This window comes from Agelaius tricolor, unplaced genomic scaffold (assembly GCF_023055355.1).
Source record: "Agelaius tricolor isolate 1412-34295 unplaced genomic scaffold, bAgeTri1.0.p SCAF_5, whole genome shotgun sequence".
NCBI classification, from domain to species: domain Eukaryota; kingdom Metazoa; phylum Chordata; class Aves; order Passeriformes; family Icteridae; genus Agelaius; species Agelaius tricolor.
In genome coordinates, this window is record NW_027269265.1 from 4,805,106 (window position 1) to 4,821,157 (window position 16,052).

Below are 16,052 nucleotides of genomic sequence, written 5' to 3' on the forward strand. Positions count from 1 at the left end.
ACACTAAAACTATACTAAAAAGAACAGAAGGAAAATTTTCATCTCAGAAGGCTGGCTAAGCTAAGAATAGAAAAGACAAGAATGATAACAAAGGCAGCTGCCTCAGGCTCTCTGTCCGAGCCAGCTGGGCTGTGATTGGCATTAATTACAAACAACCACATGAGACCAATCCCAGATGCACCTGTTGCATTCCACAGCAGCAGATAACCATTGGTTACATTTTGTTCCTGAAGCCTCTCAGCTTCTCAGGAAAAAAAAATCCCTAGAAAAGGATTTTCACCAAAAGACGTCTGCGACAATGGTGGGGCAACAACCCAGGCACAGAAACTCTGCCAAAAATCAGAGTAAAACCCCCCTGGGATGGGTTCTGCAAGCCCAGTCACCTGCACTGCAAAGCCATCCAAGGGATTTGCAGGATGTGGTGCTGCCTGTGCTCTGGAAAAAGCAATCTTTTGGGAAGTTTCATCTGGGCAATTGAACAGAGACAGGGAAAGGATGTTGGGAGGAAACCTGGTGGGTGAGACCCTACACACAAAGCAGGAGGACATAACCCTTCCCATAGAAGAGATTTACACATCACAGAATCATTGAGGGTGGAAAAGCTCTCAAATCATTGAGCCCAACACTCTCCCAGCACTGCCAAGGCCACCCTAACCCACGTCCCCAAGTGCCACATCCACACATCTCTTAGATCCCTCCAGGGCTGGTGACTCCACCACCACCCAGTCTCTGATTAAATTTTGCCCTAATACCCAAGCTAAATCTTCCTTGGTAGAACTTGAATTTGGATAAGAGAAAACAACCTTAAGGATTTCCTCCTAAAACAAAAACAAACTATCTCCAGCAGCATTCACCTCAAAATTGCTCTCACACTGAGCCAGGCTACAGACTCAGTTTAGCAACACAAAACTATTTTAAAGGGGAAAAAAACACACCCAAAATGCTGCAGAACACACTGCATGGGCTAGAACCATTTCACTCCCTGGCTTGCTACAGAACACCTCCTCTGCCCCTGGCTGTACAGGTGTTGGACCAATCAGTACAAAAATAAAGACAAGAAAGTGGTGATTTATCAAGTGAGGGGCAGTCAAATCAGTGCAGATTTAATGACCACGACTGTGAGTGGACAGGACAGAACAAGACAGATGAAGGCAGATAAAGAGTTTACAACATCTCTTAACAAAAGGCTTCCCCAGGAAAAGGGCTGTGGGCATAGGACTTTTTTTTCTAAACCACAAAAAAAGGCCCCAAACAACCAAAAAAAAAAACCAACCACAAAAAACACCAGCAGAGACAGAAATTCCATTTTCATTGGAAAAAGCTGTTGGTGTTTTCTTCCAGAAGCATTCAATTCAACCCCATTGCCTGGGAACAGAGCAACCAACAGGCCAAGAGTTAAGAAAACATTTAATTTCAGGTTTATTTTCTAGACAAACCCAGCCTGGACCATCACAGATGATGCATAGTGGGGAGCAGGTCTGTTATTATGGGCTACAGACCCCAGGTGTTAACTCAGATCCTGTGAGGAATAAGAGGAGCCAAAGGGAACAGGACTGAGTCCACTCAGCTCATTTGTAGTCTAATCTCCTGCTCCTTCCCCATCCTGGTCCCCTTCCTGCAGCATCCCAAAAGCTCCCCAAAAGCCCCATGAGCAACATTCTCCCAGCTGCTGAGGAACCCCAGGCATGAGCAGCTCCAGCAGAAAACATTCCTGCTTATCTACACCCACCTCCCTTGGGCCAGGAGGGCAAACTGCTTAATCCTCAGATTAAAACAAACAGAAACTCATTAAAAACCTTCACTCACACAGCCCAATTACAATGCAATAATAGCAGCTGGGGGGGTTTATCTGTTATTTTTGTCCAAGCTTGGAGGTAACCATGGGAAAGCTACAACATTGAAGTGATATTTAAGTGAACTCTCATTTTTTTGGGGACAAATCTAAACATCTAAAACTGTATTAGAAACATCTAATACAGTTCAAAATTCAAATAAAGCTTGGTCAGAACAGGATCAAGGTGGGGCAGACTAAGAAATACCTGCTGGAGGCAGAAGAGTGGCAGAACATCACAAGGAACAGAGAGCATGGAGAAGGGAAGGCTCCAGGAAGACCTCAGGGACACTTCCAGTGCCTAAAAGGGGTCCCAGAGAGCTGGAGAGGAATTGGGACCAGTGCATGACAGGACAAGAGGGATGGCTCCAAGCTGACAGAGGGCAGGGTTAGATTGGAGATTAGGAAGGAATTCTTGCCCATGAGCAGAGTGAGGCTGAGGCTGTACAGTAAAACTGTGCATGTCTGTATCAAACACTTCCAGAAGAGAGAGGAGGAAAGAAAAAAGTTGAGTTTGATACAAAAAATAGTCACTTTTTTCACCATTTTTTGCTACAGAGGAAAAGGAGGGATGAGCCAGCACCTGCTGTGAAGAAGATAGAGGTCAACAGAGAGCAGTTCCCATTTCAGTGGGAGCAATAAACAAGATGCAAGAGGGAAGTGTGTACCAAAACCATTTAATAATTCATTCTGCACGTGCTCTAAACCTTCTGCTCCTTGCCAATTTAATTGATAGCCAAAGAGCTGGTGAGGAACTATAATATCAGGCTAGTTAACCATGCTGGGTTAAGTGCCTGTTTTATTTACACCTCTGCATCCTAATTTAAATTTTTAACAGGGTTGTAGAGATTTAATGAGGCAGATCTTAATCCATCCAGTCAAGGTTCAAATAACAATCCCCTTCAGAGCCCTAATTTCTGGGAAAAATACCCTTCACATCCAAAAAAGGATAAAAAAAAAAAAAAAAAAGAAGGTTCCTTGTACTGTGCCACAGATCAAAAGAAAAATGGGGAGTTGAAGCATCCTTTATAAATTGATGTAAATGGCAACAAGTTCTGAAGTATTCAGGAGGCATTTCTTCACAGAAAAGGTGATTAAACATTGGAAGGGGCTGCCCAGGGCAAGTGGTGGAGTCACCATGGCTGGAGGTGTTTAAGAAAAGACTGGATGTGGTCTGGTTGACACAGAGGTGTTTGGTCAAAAGTTGGACTCAGCCTTGAAGATTTTTCCCAACCTAAGCTGTTCTGTGGTACACAAAATAGCTCACAGCAGGCTGCAAATGCACATGAAACTCCAAATTCTGCCAGCTGAGAGCCATCCTAATTAATTGGGAACACTCCACACTCAAGAGCTACTTGGTTAAAGCCTCCTCCTCTGGAGCAACTGATTTTAAGTTGCCATTTTCAGAGCTGTTGGCTCTCCTGCCACCACACAACAGGCACAGCAGCTCCTGCTTCAATCAGAGCTCTGAGCACCCTCCACAGCCTCCTGCAGCTCTCCTGACCCCTGAGCTGTGGGAGCAGCTCACTCCCAGCAAGGGATCAGAGGGAATTGTTCCCTGGGAGGGTGTGAGATCCTGGCACAGGTGCCCAGAGGAGCTGGGGCTGCCCCTGGATCCCTGGCAGTGCCCAAGGCCAGGCTGGACAGGGCTTGGAGCAGCCTGGGGTAGTGGAAGGTGTCCCTGCCATGGCAGGGGCTTGGAATGAGAAGGTCTTTGAGGTCACTTCCATCCCAACCCACTCTGTGGTGCCACAGTTCTCTGCTATCCAGGCAGGGGGGTGACACTCAAGAGAACCAAATCTTGAGTCTGCAGGGCCAGATACAGACTCAGCCTCACCCACAGTGACAGCACCAGAGCCTGGTGAGCTCCATCAGGAGGTTGCAGCTGGAAACTGCACAGATTCTGCAGAAGATGGAGCATGGCACGGGTCCTGCCACCTCAGAAAGTCCCACCTGCCACACTGGGGATGTGCAGCCACCTCTGCCAACACCATGGCAGATGTTACAGCACAGGACCCAAGCTGGTTTCTTTCCAAAAAGTCACTCTTTGAAGTGTGTTGGGAGGCTCCCATAGTGGTCCTAAGCCAGCTGAGCCAGTAGTGTCACTGTCATACTTTCTGAAAAATCCCTTTGCCAGGATTTCTTCTCCTGGGAAGCTGAGAAGCCTCAGGAAAGAATGAAAACAATAATTATCTGATTGCTTCTCCTGTGTTTGCTGCTTTGGAATGTGGTCTGGAGATTGTTTACCCACTGGTCATTGTTTGATTGGTTCCATGTGAATTGTTTTTACTTAATGACCAATCACCAGCAGCTGTGTCAGACTGAGGAGTCAGTCACAAGTTTTCATTCTCATTCTTGTTAAGCCTTCTGTCTGTATCTTTTTCTTTAGCATAGTTTTAGGATAGCATTCTTTAATATAATATCATAAAATAATAAATCAGCCTTCTGAGAACATGGAGTCAGATTCTCATCTCTTCACCTTGTCCTGCAGACCTCACAAACTCAACACCAGTAGCTCTTTGTACCCAGAAGCCCTACAGAGAAAGCTGCAGTGCTCAGCTTGCTAGAGAGACATACAAACTCTAGGCACAGAGACAAAACCCAATCAATTCCCCCAGACAAGCTTATCCTCTGCTGTGTCCTGTCCCCATATCCTATAATCCCTTTACAGGATTTCTCTGACTAGGAAGGGCAAAGTAGAACCAAGCTCACCAAGGAGTCAAGGCAGGAGGAAATTTGTTACCCAGCTCATCCCTCCAGAGTCCACCAGAGTGGAGGATAAGCTCCTCTAGACATATTTCCATTTTGCCTGTGCAATTTGATTTTTAAAACACTTTTGCATCCAAGCCAGGTAGGTGAATACACAGATGCAATTAACCACAGGCAGTTTGGCACAGATGGTCCCCAAGAAACCAGAGGGAGCTGAGCAGCAGGGGTTTGTATTTAATGATGAGCCAGGCCTTCAGTGAGGCAAGTCAGCAGGACCCCACTGAAGGCAGCAGAGCTCACTCAGCTCCTTGCACTTCTTCCAACAGTGAGCCTCTCCCCAAAGGGCCAAGAGCCCTCATTAGGCACCCAATCATGTGCCTGCAACAGCATCCCCCAGAAACCTGAGTGTCCTGGGCTGGAGCTCCATGTAGCTTTAAAGGAAAGCACCCCCAAACATCTTGGATCTGGCAGCATCAAGATATTCTGAGAGTAAACAGCAGGAACTGTAATTTTAGGAGCTAAGCTTCCAAATGCCACTCCACCATGAGGATGTGATACCCCCCCAAATGCCTTTAAGCAAAAAAAATTGTTGAGAGAGCAGAGTTGTAGCTCAAAAATGTTCCTTTGTGCTTAACTGGGGCAGCACCATCCCCAGGCAGAAAGCCTTTCCCCAAATGATAATTGTAATTGTCCCATTTTACAAGATGTGGATTCATCTTCCCCAGCACCAGGGAACCTTCTGGCTCCCTGCACAGAGGTCTGGGCTGAGCAGAAGAGATTTAGACCACAAGAGCTGTGCCAGTTGTCAAAAGAACCCTATGTCCCTTGGAGAACAGAGCCAAGAAACCCAGAATTCCACTTAAGTCTTCAGCTACAGCCCATATCTGCCTTTAGAGGAGCCTGGAGCAGAGAAAGCAGAGTGCAGAGGGAATCCAAGAAAGTTGCATCAGTCCTGTACTGGAGCAGAAAGATTTTTTTTAAAATGCCTGTGCAGAAGGTCTCATTAAATTGAGAGAGACCAATGCTCAGCTGAAACTGAAATCCCTCTTATCTTCCCATGCAGAAACCCAGGCTTCTAAAGGAGATCCCAGAGGGCTATAAAACACTTTAGCCTCCTGAATCACACTGCTCTTGCTAAGCAGAGACCTCATTTCCCAGCCTGAAGGATCAGGTTTTCCCTACACACACGACCTTTCCCTCCCCTGCTGCCACTCTCCCACCAGCACCACATCCCTGCCTTGCCAGAGACATCCAAAATTCATCCTGGCAAGGGCAAAATGCTGCAGAGTTGGAGCCCCAGAGAGCTCAGGGAAGGCTTCAAAGCCAGCAGCAAGCCAGGAACATGCAATGGGGAAGACTCCCAGCTTCTGCTGCCCTCTAAACTCCACAGGAGAGAGAGAGTTATTGCTTCCTGCAGAGAAAAGATGCTGATGAGCTGTTGTCTGGAGCACCCCACCTCTACTCAGAGGAGAAATACCATCTGGCAGTGCCACCCCTGGAGAGCTGCCAACCTTTGCAGTAAAACACTAAGGCAAGAGAAGGTCAAGATAAAGGAAGGGGAGCAAAAACAGGCAGAAAGATTAATTCCTGCCAGGTGGTATCAGCCCAGAGACTGGAGCACAGAGCTGGATGGATGAGCAAGCAGAGAGGAGTTCCAGTAGGAAAAGGAGCAAGGAACAGTTCTCTGCAGGCAAATTGTGGATGAGGTGAACAGAGGGCAGATCAGAGCTGCAGCCCAGCTCCAGGGCAGGATGTGCTTTGCCTCAGCACCCCTTTGGTGGGTGCATTACAGGTGTGCAGAGCAGACCCTGCTGCAGCAGCAACACCACTGCTGCTCCCCAGCCAGGAGAAAACCCACCCCCATCCTCCAGAGCCACTGGAATTCCAGGCATCCTCCAGGACACTGCTCACTGCTTGCTTCCCGTGCCTCCTGAGAGAGCACAGGCTGTCCAACACCTTTATTGGGAACAGTGAGATGTGCACACAGGCAGACAGACAGACAGACTGGGGGCTGTCAGGGCAGGGCTGGCACCCCACAGGAGGCCCCCTGCCCCCGGGTACCTTCAGACTCCAGGCGGTCCAGCCCGTAGGTGCCAGCTGTGCTGGTCCTCCTGGCAGAGGAGGCCACTGATGCTGGAGTCACCAGGACCACAGTTCTGCTGGCTGGCTCCTCTGTCTGTCCAGCTGGGGTAGAAGACATCCCACCAGGGGCTGGGACAGCTTTCTCACTGGTGACCAGGATCCCATCTGTGAGATCTACAGGAGACAGGAAAGAGCAACTGTCACTGTCACATTCTCTGAAAAATCCCTTCTCCTGGGAAGCTGAGAAGCCTCAGAGAAACAGGAAAACAATATTATCTCATCTGCTTCTCCTGTGTTTTGCTGCTTTGGAATGTGGCAGATTGGCTATTAAGTCAAAATAATTCACATTTCATATAAACAATCACAGTCCAGCTGTGTCAGGACTCTGGAGAGAGTCACAGGTTTTTCATTAATATCTTGTTAAATCTTCTGTTTGTATCCTTTCTCTATTCTTTAGTATAGTTTAGTATAGCATTCTTTAATATAATATACCATAAAATAAGAAATCAGCCTTCTAAGAACATGGAATCAGATTCATCATTTCCTTTCTGCCACCCTGAAAATACCACAGCAACCATTCAGTATAACAAGATATTATAAAAACCCAAGAAACTCCTTAATGAAAATTTAGCTCAAAAGAGGTTACCAAACTTTTGTTTCCTTTGAGAAGTGACTCTGCTGTAGTGAAACTTTCTCCTCAAGGGCAGCCAGCAAAGGAGGTTCCTCTTAATGAGGGGGGGAACCCTTAAAGGTTTTAATTCCATTGCTTTAAGGACTACTCATCACCACACCCTTGCAAGATCAGAGCACCAAGCCACCAGTTGAGAACTGAGCCAAGTGACAGATCTAACAGCTCATTACAAAGATAAAAGTTGGTTAAATTTATAATTAAATCCCAGAAGCAAATTCAATTGGTGGAATCTGCCAGAAGAACCTTCTCCCCCTTACAAACAGCCCCTAAATTCAGAGATACAATGCAAACAGCTTCTCTTCTTTTGATGCCCTGCAACACAAGAATTGCCAGAAAATCTGCCCAGCAGCATTTTCATTACAGTGGTCCCCTCTACTACAGAAACACACTGCAGCTCAAAGCCAGCCTCGTGCTGAGGGAGCCCTTGCTACACTCCTGTCAGGAAGACAGGCTTCAACATGCACCTGCCAAGGTGACACCAAACCAGCAGGCAGCAGCTCCAGGAACATGACTGCTTACAGCATTTCTGTATGAGCCACAGCAGCCTGAGAACAACCCCCCATTTCTCAGTGAATATCACTGCAGGCTTCCACACCCAAGGGCTTGCCAGGCTCCTGAAGGAGGGGGTCTTTCCCCCACCACTGGCTCCCATGGAACCCCTGATGAAATATTTTCATCCTCTGGACTGAGCATCAGCAATCTGTGACTGCCTCAGGTTCCAGAATTAAGAACTCTCCCTCCATAAATAAAAAAAATTGCTCAAGTGTCTAAAGCTAAAGGCAGCTTGCTAGCAAAGACAGACAGGGGGCTTGTTTGGTTTGGGGAATTTTTTTTAAACTCTACTCCACTTATTTGGGGCAAAAAAAAAATCCATATGCTGGCAAATCCCAGAGTGGTGGATCTCATGGCATGGGCAGAAAGCAGTGGCAGCCCAGGTTTAGAGGCAGAGGGCAGAAGTTTAGCAATAAAAAAGTCACTTAAATAAGGATGTTGCATAGAGATTGGAGGGTGACACTGGTTCCAGAGGCACCATCCCATCTTGTGTCCTTGAGGCAGAATCCTACCTTCTGCATCCACAGGGCTCCCTGTGGAGGAAGCACCCGTTGCCAGCAGCACCTGGGTGGCACTGGGAGCTGTCAGCATCTGGGTGTCCTCCCCACTGTTCTCCTGAGGGAAGCTGGCAGCCCCTGCTCCCTGGGTGGCACCAGGCACCTCTGGCACAGCTGGCACAGCAGCAGCAGCAGCCTCCTGGGCAGCTGTTGTCACCTCCTCAGCAGCACCTACAGCAAGAACACGGGTCAGGGCAGGCTCACAGGACAGCTGGCAGCAGCAGAGCACACATCTGAAGCAACAGGAAAGGAACAGAACTCCAGGAATTAACAATTCCAGAGCACAGGGCCAGCAGCAGGGCCAGCCTTCAGTGTCCAGCTCCCACTGAAGCCTCAGCTATAAAGACTTGTGACACAAAAATCAGCCTCAGGTTGATTTTTGTGGCAGAAATCTTAATAGACAGTGTTGTTTCCCCAACATCTGGGAAACAGCAGAGAGGCAGCCTGCTGACAAGTCAAGTGCTTAAAAATTAATCTAGAAATTAATCAGTCAGGTTGCAGCACCAGCCTGCAATTAGCTTCCTTTCTTTTACAGCAAAAATTAGGTCTTTTGGATGCAGTGAAGGGAAATCATCCTTTTACATCTGCAGCCAAAGAGGGAAGAATAAAGATGCCCAGCAATTAGAAAGTCCTCGTCAACCTAGAAACATGCCCAACACCTGACCTGCCTTTTTTTTTAGCATTTCCTTTATATTTTAAACCCCAAGTAGGAATACTGTCATGAGACTGAAGGTGCCATCTCTGGAGGCATGTGCAGGGCAAGGTGACACCCTCAGGCTGTCCAGGAGGAGTTCTGCCTGCAGGTAAGGGTGGGGACAAGCACTGGGCAGCCACAGCTTCACCATGGGGCGAGGAGACAGCCCAGGGGTTTCTGTCACAAGGGCCAGCAGCTCTCTGAGCACCCTTGTAAAGGCATTTAAGACACCAGTGGCTCACAGGCTGCTGGCACAGCTGACTTTAAATCCCAGAAATGAGAGGCAAGTGTCTGTAACAAGCAAGTTTTACCTTTCCATGAACTCTCCAGAGTAGGAGAGAGCTCAGGCTGGGTATCTGTCACCACAGCAGCCTCTGGCTGTGACGGAGGGACGCTCTTCTCCTCCTCTGCTGTGACTGCACTTATGTTTCCCAGGGAGCCAAGATCAGCTGTGCCTGCCTCTGACAGGTTCCCAGGGTGGGAAGCAGAGCTGCTGCCTGGGGAAGTTGCTGGCAGCTGCTCCCCTTGCACTGGCACTGTGCAGTTGCTCTCCTTGGCAAGCTCAGGCGCTGCTGGAGGGGACACTGGGGAGGGCACTGCTCTTGTGGCATCCCCTTCCTCCCCCACACCTTCCTGGCTGGTTTGGGATGGCTCTGTTGTCCCCAGCTCCTCATGAGACGTGCTTCCCCCTCGACTGATGTCCCCCAGCTTGGTGTCATCCCAGTCAGGTGGCACAGTGTCCATAGGGGGGATGGTGACAGTGCCAGCCGTAGTGGGCAGCTCCTGTTGTGGGACACCTGTCCCAGCTTCTGGCTCAAGGAAGGCCTCAGTTGCCACAAGGGGAGGTTTGGCAGCCACAGATGTTGGTGGAGCCAGGGATTTCAGGGGGCTCCCTGTGCGGGCTCTCAGCACTCCCAGCCCAGAGGTCACACCTGCGGCCTGGGGACTCGGGATGACAGGGAGGTCACTTGCTGCTTCCCAGCTGGGAGAGCTGGGGCTCAGTGTGGGCTGGGGCACAGCTGAGAGGTGTGAGCTGCTCTCTGCTTCCTCCTCCTCCTCCTCAGTGGTCCCAGAAAGGGGGTTTGCTGAGGGGCCAGCAGAGCTGGGCTCCACTGCCACAGCACCCTCGGTTGTGGCCTCACCAATGGGGCCACCAGACTCCTCCTGGACTGGAGGGCTCAGCGTGGTCACAGCTGTGGTCAGCATGGCCCTGAGTGCTTCATCCTCGTGCAGCTGAGGCTCAGTGGGGGCCAGCTCCTCCTCATGGCCAGCAGGCAGCGCCCCAGCAGAGGGGTGAGCCCCCAGGCCCTGGCTGCTGGGCACAGCACGGCTTGGGCTGGCAGGGAGGGCTTCTCCTTCTGCAGTGAAAGCTTCACCCAAGGGTGTCCCAGAAGGCTGTGCTGACACTGCACAGGGCTCTTCAGAAACTGTCTGCTCAGAAGGGCCCAGATTGTTTTTCAAGTCCACCATGGCTGTCCTTTCATCTTCCAGCCCATTCCCTGCCCAGGGGCCATGCTGGACCTTGGTGACATCCTCCTCCTCCAGAGGCTGAGCCAGGCACGGCAGGCTGGAGGACAAGAGCAGGATGCTGCAGGTGAGCACACAGATATTAAATCCTTTTGATCTCCTCATGGCTGAGAGGAGATGTGTCCAGAAACCTGCGAGGCTGACAAATCCAGAGACCTAGAAGGGGGAAAAGGAACCAAGATTACACAACCCATAACCAACCACAGACCCAGGGCCTTAAATAATGGGAGACCAAGACTACGACCAGTTGTGAGCAGATCCCCACTACACATTCCAAGCAATGAATTCCCCCATCTGTTTTACTCTTCTCAGCCTACCCTACCTGAAGAGGCCAGACAAAAACCAAATGTTGATCTGAAGCCCAGGACCTGGGAGCTCCAAGGATCTGAAGCCCCAAGACTCTGCCCAGCCCCTCCCTAGTAACAGAGTGCAATGATCCACCCAGCAGGCATCAGACCTGCAAGCAGTGGTGTGGATCAACCTGTTGGTCGTGAACCAAGTCCAAAAATGATACTTGTCAGGACCATGAAGTCTCAGGTTCGTCCTGGCCAGCCCTGTTGGCACAGGAGGAGACCAAGGAACCCGCACAGAGAACAAGATGGGTCTGTGGGGGACAACACAGCCCCAGAGCCACACCAGGAGGCTTTAGGGCTGCCCCATGTCCTGGCTGAGCTCCTTGGCCCCACTGAGGAAGCTCCAGACCAGAGAGCAGCACTGCAGCATCAGCACAGTGCCCGTGCTGCACTGCACCACGGAGGCACGTCCAGAACGTCTCATGGCCAAACCACCGAGGGTTTCCAAGAGAGCACTGAACCTGGAGGCCAGCAGGGATGCAGCCAGCTGACAGCCTGCCCTTGGCAAGCTCTGCTGCCTCCAGGCACACAGCTCCAGCTCCCAGCCACCTCCCCTGGGCACCTGCCTCAGCCCTGGCCACTCCAACTGCACCGCTCCAGAGCGAGGACCATCCCACCCAAGGCCTCAGTCAGTGCTCACACCAGTGCCATGACACCACAAACATCCCTCTGTCACAGCAGAGCTGGCAGCTGCTCATGGGCACAGACAAGCCCTACAGCAAGGGCCTCCAGCCATCAGCAGCTTCAAGTTCTTTCTCTCACATGTTCCTCCAGTTCTGGGGCCCCCAACGTGAGAAAGAGTTCAGATAAATCCAAAGAAGAGCCACCAAGTAGATCACAGGGCTGGAGCACCTCTGTTACAGGCTGAAAGAGTTGGAAGGTGGAGAAGAGAAGGCTCCAGGGACACACTGGAGCATCCTCCAGTGCCCAAAGTAGTTCCAAGAGAGCTGGAGAGGGACTGTGGACAAGGGCATGGATGGACAGAGCAAGGAGGAATGGCTTTTCACCTAGGTTTAGATTAGATATTAGGAATAAATTATTGACTGAGGGTGATGAGGCCCTGGCACAGGGTGACCAGAGAAGCTGTGGCTGCCCCTGGATCCCTGGAAGTGTCCAAGGCCAGGCTGGACAGGGCTTGGAGCAGCCTGGGATAGTGGAAGGTGTCCCTGCCCATGGCAGGGGGTGGAATGAGGTGAGATTTTACCATTCCCAAGTGAACAGCTCCTTCCTTTGGGCTGCAGGAATAACAAATATCAATAAGGAAAGAGGTTGGGGCTGTCAGAACCACCCCTCAGTCTTCCAAAGAGCAGCAATGGTCACCCTGTGCAGTGCCACTGCTCATGGGCACCAGGATAAATCCCTAAATTTATCCACACTCCTCATTTCTCCACCCAGACTGCACATCCAGAAGCATCACTTGCATTTGTACCCACAGAGTGCAGCAACACAGCTCAGAATTAACCACTGCAGGCTCCAGCATCTGGCTGAGCCTTCAGGGCACACTGAGTCACTTTTTCCATGCTCCCTGAAGCCTCATCCCAGCAGTTTGAGCTGCTGGAATAATTCCCCATCACAGGCCACACACATACACCAGGTGCTCAGGGACAGGCAGAAGCCACCAAAAAGCTCACCCACCTAGACACCTTCCACTTTATTTTTAGCATCTTCTATCTCTGAAGGATGAGTGGCTACCCATCTATTTTCTATATCCCCTCCCTAAAAAAATAGCTGAAAACTGACAATATTTAGCTCTTTTCCCAGGCCAATTCTTGATGCACTTTTGTAATTAAAAAGCACTAAGAATGTATTATGCAAGTTAAATTGTTAGTGCCTAACCACATGCATCTGCCTCACCATGCAGATGAATATAAATCACGTTCACCTCAACACCCCTTCAGCAAGTGCCTGTTAAGAGCAGGCATACTGAAACATCAAGAAGTTGGGTTTTCACTACTTAAAAGATAGTTTAGCTTTAAGTACAGCTTATGAAGAAGTCAGGAGCATTTAGGTGGCACAAATGCTTTCAGCAGTGCTTAAACACAAACAGAACTCCAGCTGCACTTGGAAAGCACTTCTCTTGCAGTCATATACATTATACATATGTATATACACATCTGTACAGATATTTTGTAGCTTTCTAGCTCTAGGCTCACCAATAGCCCACGATATTCAGGCTGTGGTTAGCAGAAGAACCAAAATGCTCATCTCCCAACAAGGTTACTCCATATTTACTAGAACCTTTCCTCCTGCTGGGGGGTAGATAACATGGCCACTCAATACCAGCCTGATAAAAGAGTTCCTTGGGTTCCTTCAGGGCAGCTTCATGTTGTTTCTACCAATCTGAAAAGCCCTGCTGGTAGTAATCCTACATTTCTATATGGCAAAAAAATCATATTGGAGAGTTATTCGCTCAGGAAATCCACAACAGGCAGATGTAAGCTAACCTAGACCTTCACACTCAGTGAAAGCAGGAGATAGTGGCCCAGAGCTTGCTGCAGGATAATGGCACAGGTTCACACTTCAAAGAAGATTAGTCAGGGCTTAAGAGCTACTTAGCTTTAGGAAGAGGCTGGATTAGAGAGTGTATGAACAGCAGTGACCTGGCTATCTCCTTAAGCAGAGTTTGACACCTGGCTGAAGCACTCCCGCTGAATGCAGAAGCTGCAGGTACCTGGCTGCAGAGCAAAGCTGCACCGAGTCACATCGACCCTCCCATCTGGCTGTTTTTATAGCCAGGCTGGAGCACCCTGCCCTGACCAAGCACCTCCTCTGTAGTAAGGCTGAGCTCTCCTGTGAGCAGCTCGAAGGCAGTAACTCGATATTTCATACCGCAGGAACTCCTCGTCCCCACGTTTCACCTGGCATCCTCAGAGCTGAAGCCCTGGAGGCAGCTGCCAAGCGCTGGCCAAGCTCTCAGTGGAAAAACTAATCCTTGCTTCCAATAGGAAGCACACACTGAGGGCAAGAGACAGTGCCAGCTACTTCCCCTGCACTCAATAACAACAAATCCCAGGAGATGCAGCTCCTCCAGCCGCAAAGGCAGCGCGACTGCAGGCAGCCAGGGAGCTTTATCTTCAGCATGGAAAATAATAACTTTTCTTTTAACACCTGGGAGGCCGGGGGAAAAAAAAACAACACACAAAGAACTGCTAGGCTGAAAACAGGCCAAAACTGGACATCTCCAGGAGCTACCCACAAGAATAAGAACCATCTACCTCAGTGGGGAAGTCAGGAAGCCGAGGGACAATAAATATAAATTGGTCACCAGCTGAGGCAGCCTCAGACTCCTTTGGATCTTTCTGAGCCAGGCTGCTTGCCTGCTCCATACAATTAGCACTTGCAGTAGTTATTAAACCATTAACCCCGCTGAATTCTGGAGACTTCTTTGAGATCAGCTCTCGGGGGGCCCAACAAAAGCCAGCTCAGAAGGAGCCCCAGCCTGTTACGGCCACTCCAGCAGGGCAGGCTTGCAGGGGAGCAGCACAGAGCAGAGCAGATGTGTCTCCTTCAATAGCTGTTCCTTGCATGGACCAGTGGTTTGTGGAGACATGCTGCAAAGGATTAAGCTCCCCCTCTGTCCCAGCTGTGTGCAGCTACTCCCTCTGAGAGCTTTTTAAGAGCTTCACCCAGCCAGCTCGCTTAGAGAAAACAACTCCCTTCCCACCTCCCTCCCTTCAAAAAAAATTAGCTGTTATTTTCTGTCTTTGACAAGTTATGGCTATGTTTATACCCAAATTGTTGAAACAGCATGGAAAAAATAAGTACCAAGTTTTAAACTCCCTTGGATTAATAACTCTGCTCTAACAATCCCTCTGACACAGGGAGGACACTCTGCATGCATCATAAAGCAGAGAGCAGCAGACGAACAGGTCAGCCCCAGCCAAATCTGCCTTGCCTTTGGAAAGAGCTCCTCACACCTCCAAGCACAAGCGTGGTGCCAGCCCGGGCTGCCTGAGCAGTCCTGGGTGTGCTCAGCTCCGAAATTCACTGAGAATTGAAATTCGCTGACAATTCGTAAGGGAACCGGACAAAAAAGCAGCAAATCTTTTAATGTGAAGATTTAGCCAAAACATACAAGTCAAACAACTGCCAGCCGTCAAGTGCTCTGTTACAGGGTGCTAATGTATGCCATCCAAGCCTCATTACTTGCGCTGAATACAAAAGGCAGCAGATAATACACTGCAGAGCTCCAACTCCTACTTTTGTGCACGAGCCGAGGAAAATGCCATCGTCTCGTCTCGCTTTATGTCCTTGCCCAGTTCAACCGAGTGAACTGGGGGGGCTGATGCCCTTCCAGCACACACTTCAGGTAAGCAGACCTCGACCAGCTCAGTGAAATCCCAGCAGTGACACAACTCTACCCCAGCCAGCAGCACAAAGTCAGGTGAGAAAAATCACGTCGAGACAAGCACACAGCAGAGGGGCACATCCTCGCCTACCCTTGAGGATGCATCCTTAAAAGCAAACAAATGAGGTATTAATATTCCGTATGGCCAGCTTCCCACCAGTCCCAGTGAGGCACCTTAATACATAATACATCACCTCCACTTCCAGCCTCGGCATTCCAGCTGGAGTTCTTTGAGAAGCCAGAGACATGACATGTTTTAGGCATTATTCCCCCAGCCACCAAGCTTTGTTCGGAACGGCACACGGACCACCTATGGAAATCCCTGCTTGGATTTGCCAGTAAAAGCTGCATAGTTCTCCGTGGCTTCTGACCCGTGCCAGCTCCCCGGCACCACAAAAGTCTAAGGTCTACCGAATTCCTGAGGGATTAAGCCAGGGAGGAGGGGGTGCTGAAGAATGAGGCCAAAGGGTGCAGCAGTTTCCAAGCAGCAGAAGGACAGAAACGCCGCTCCCCAGCCTGCCTGGGAGCGCAGGGACAGCACTCGGATTCCAACCAGCAAGAAACGCTCCGCAATTTCAGCGCCTCACCTAAGGCTGACAGAAACACCACACAGGAGATGCTGGAGGATCGCGAGTCCCTGCAGGTGAAGGTTTAAGAGCACATTAAATGCACCTTGTCCGGCCCTTCTGGCTTGGGGTCCAGAGAAGG

General features: G+C 49.8%; 1 protein-coding gene across 2 annotated transcripts in view; it reads right to left on the reverse strand.

Annotated features, from left to right (window-relative positions):
* Positions 1 to 16,052, reverse strand: part of ARMH4 (armadillo like helical domain containing 4) — a 61,271-nt gene that overhangs the window by 44,588 nt on the left and 631 nt on the right. For both annotated transcript variants that reach the window (XM_071426180.1, XM_071426179.1), the window contains exons 2-4: positions 9,428 to 10,799; positions 8,378 to 8,593; positions 6,602 to 6,796 (exon numbers count right to left, since the gene is read on the reverse strand). In XM_071426180.1, the coding sequence (XP_071282281.1) occupies positions 6,602 to 6,796; positions 8,378 to 8,593; positions 9,428 to 10,748 (1,732 nt within the window). In that variant the 5' untranslated portion in view covers positions 10,749 to 10,799. The remainder of the gene's footprint in view (positions 1 to 6,601; positions 6,797 to 8,377; positions 8,594 to 9,427; positions 10,800 to 16,052) is intronic.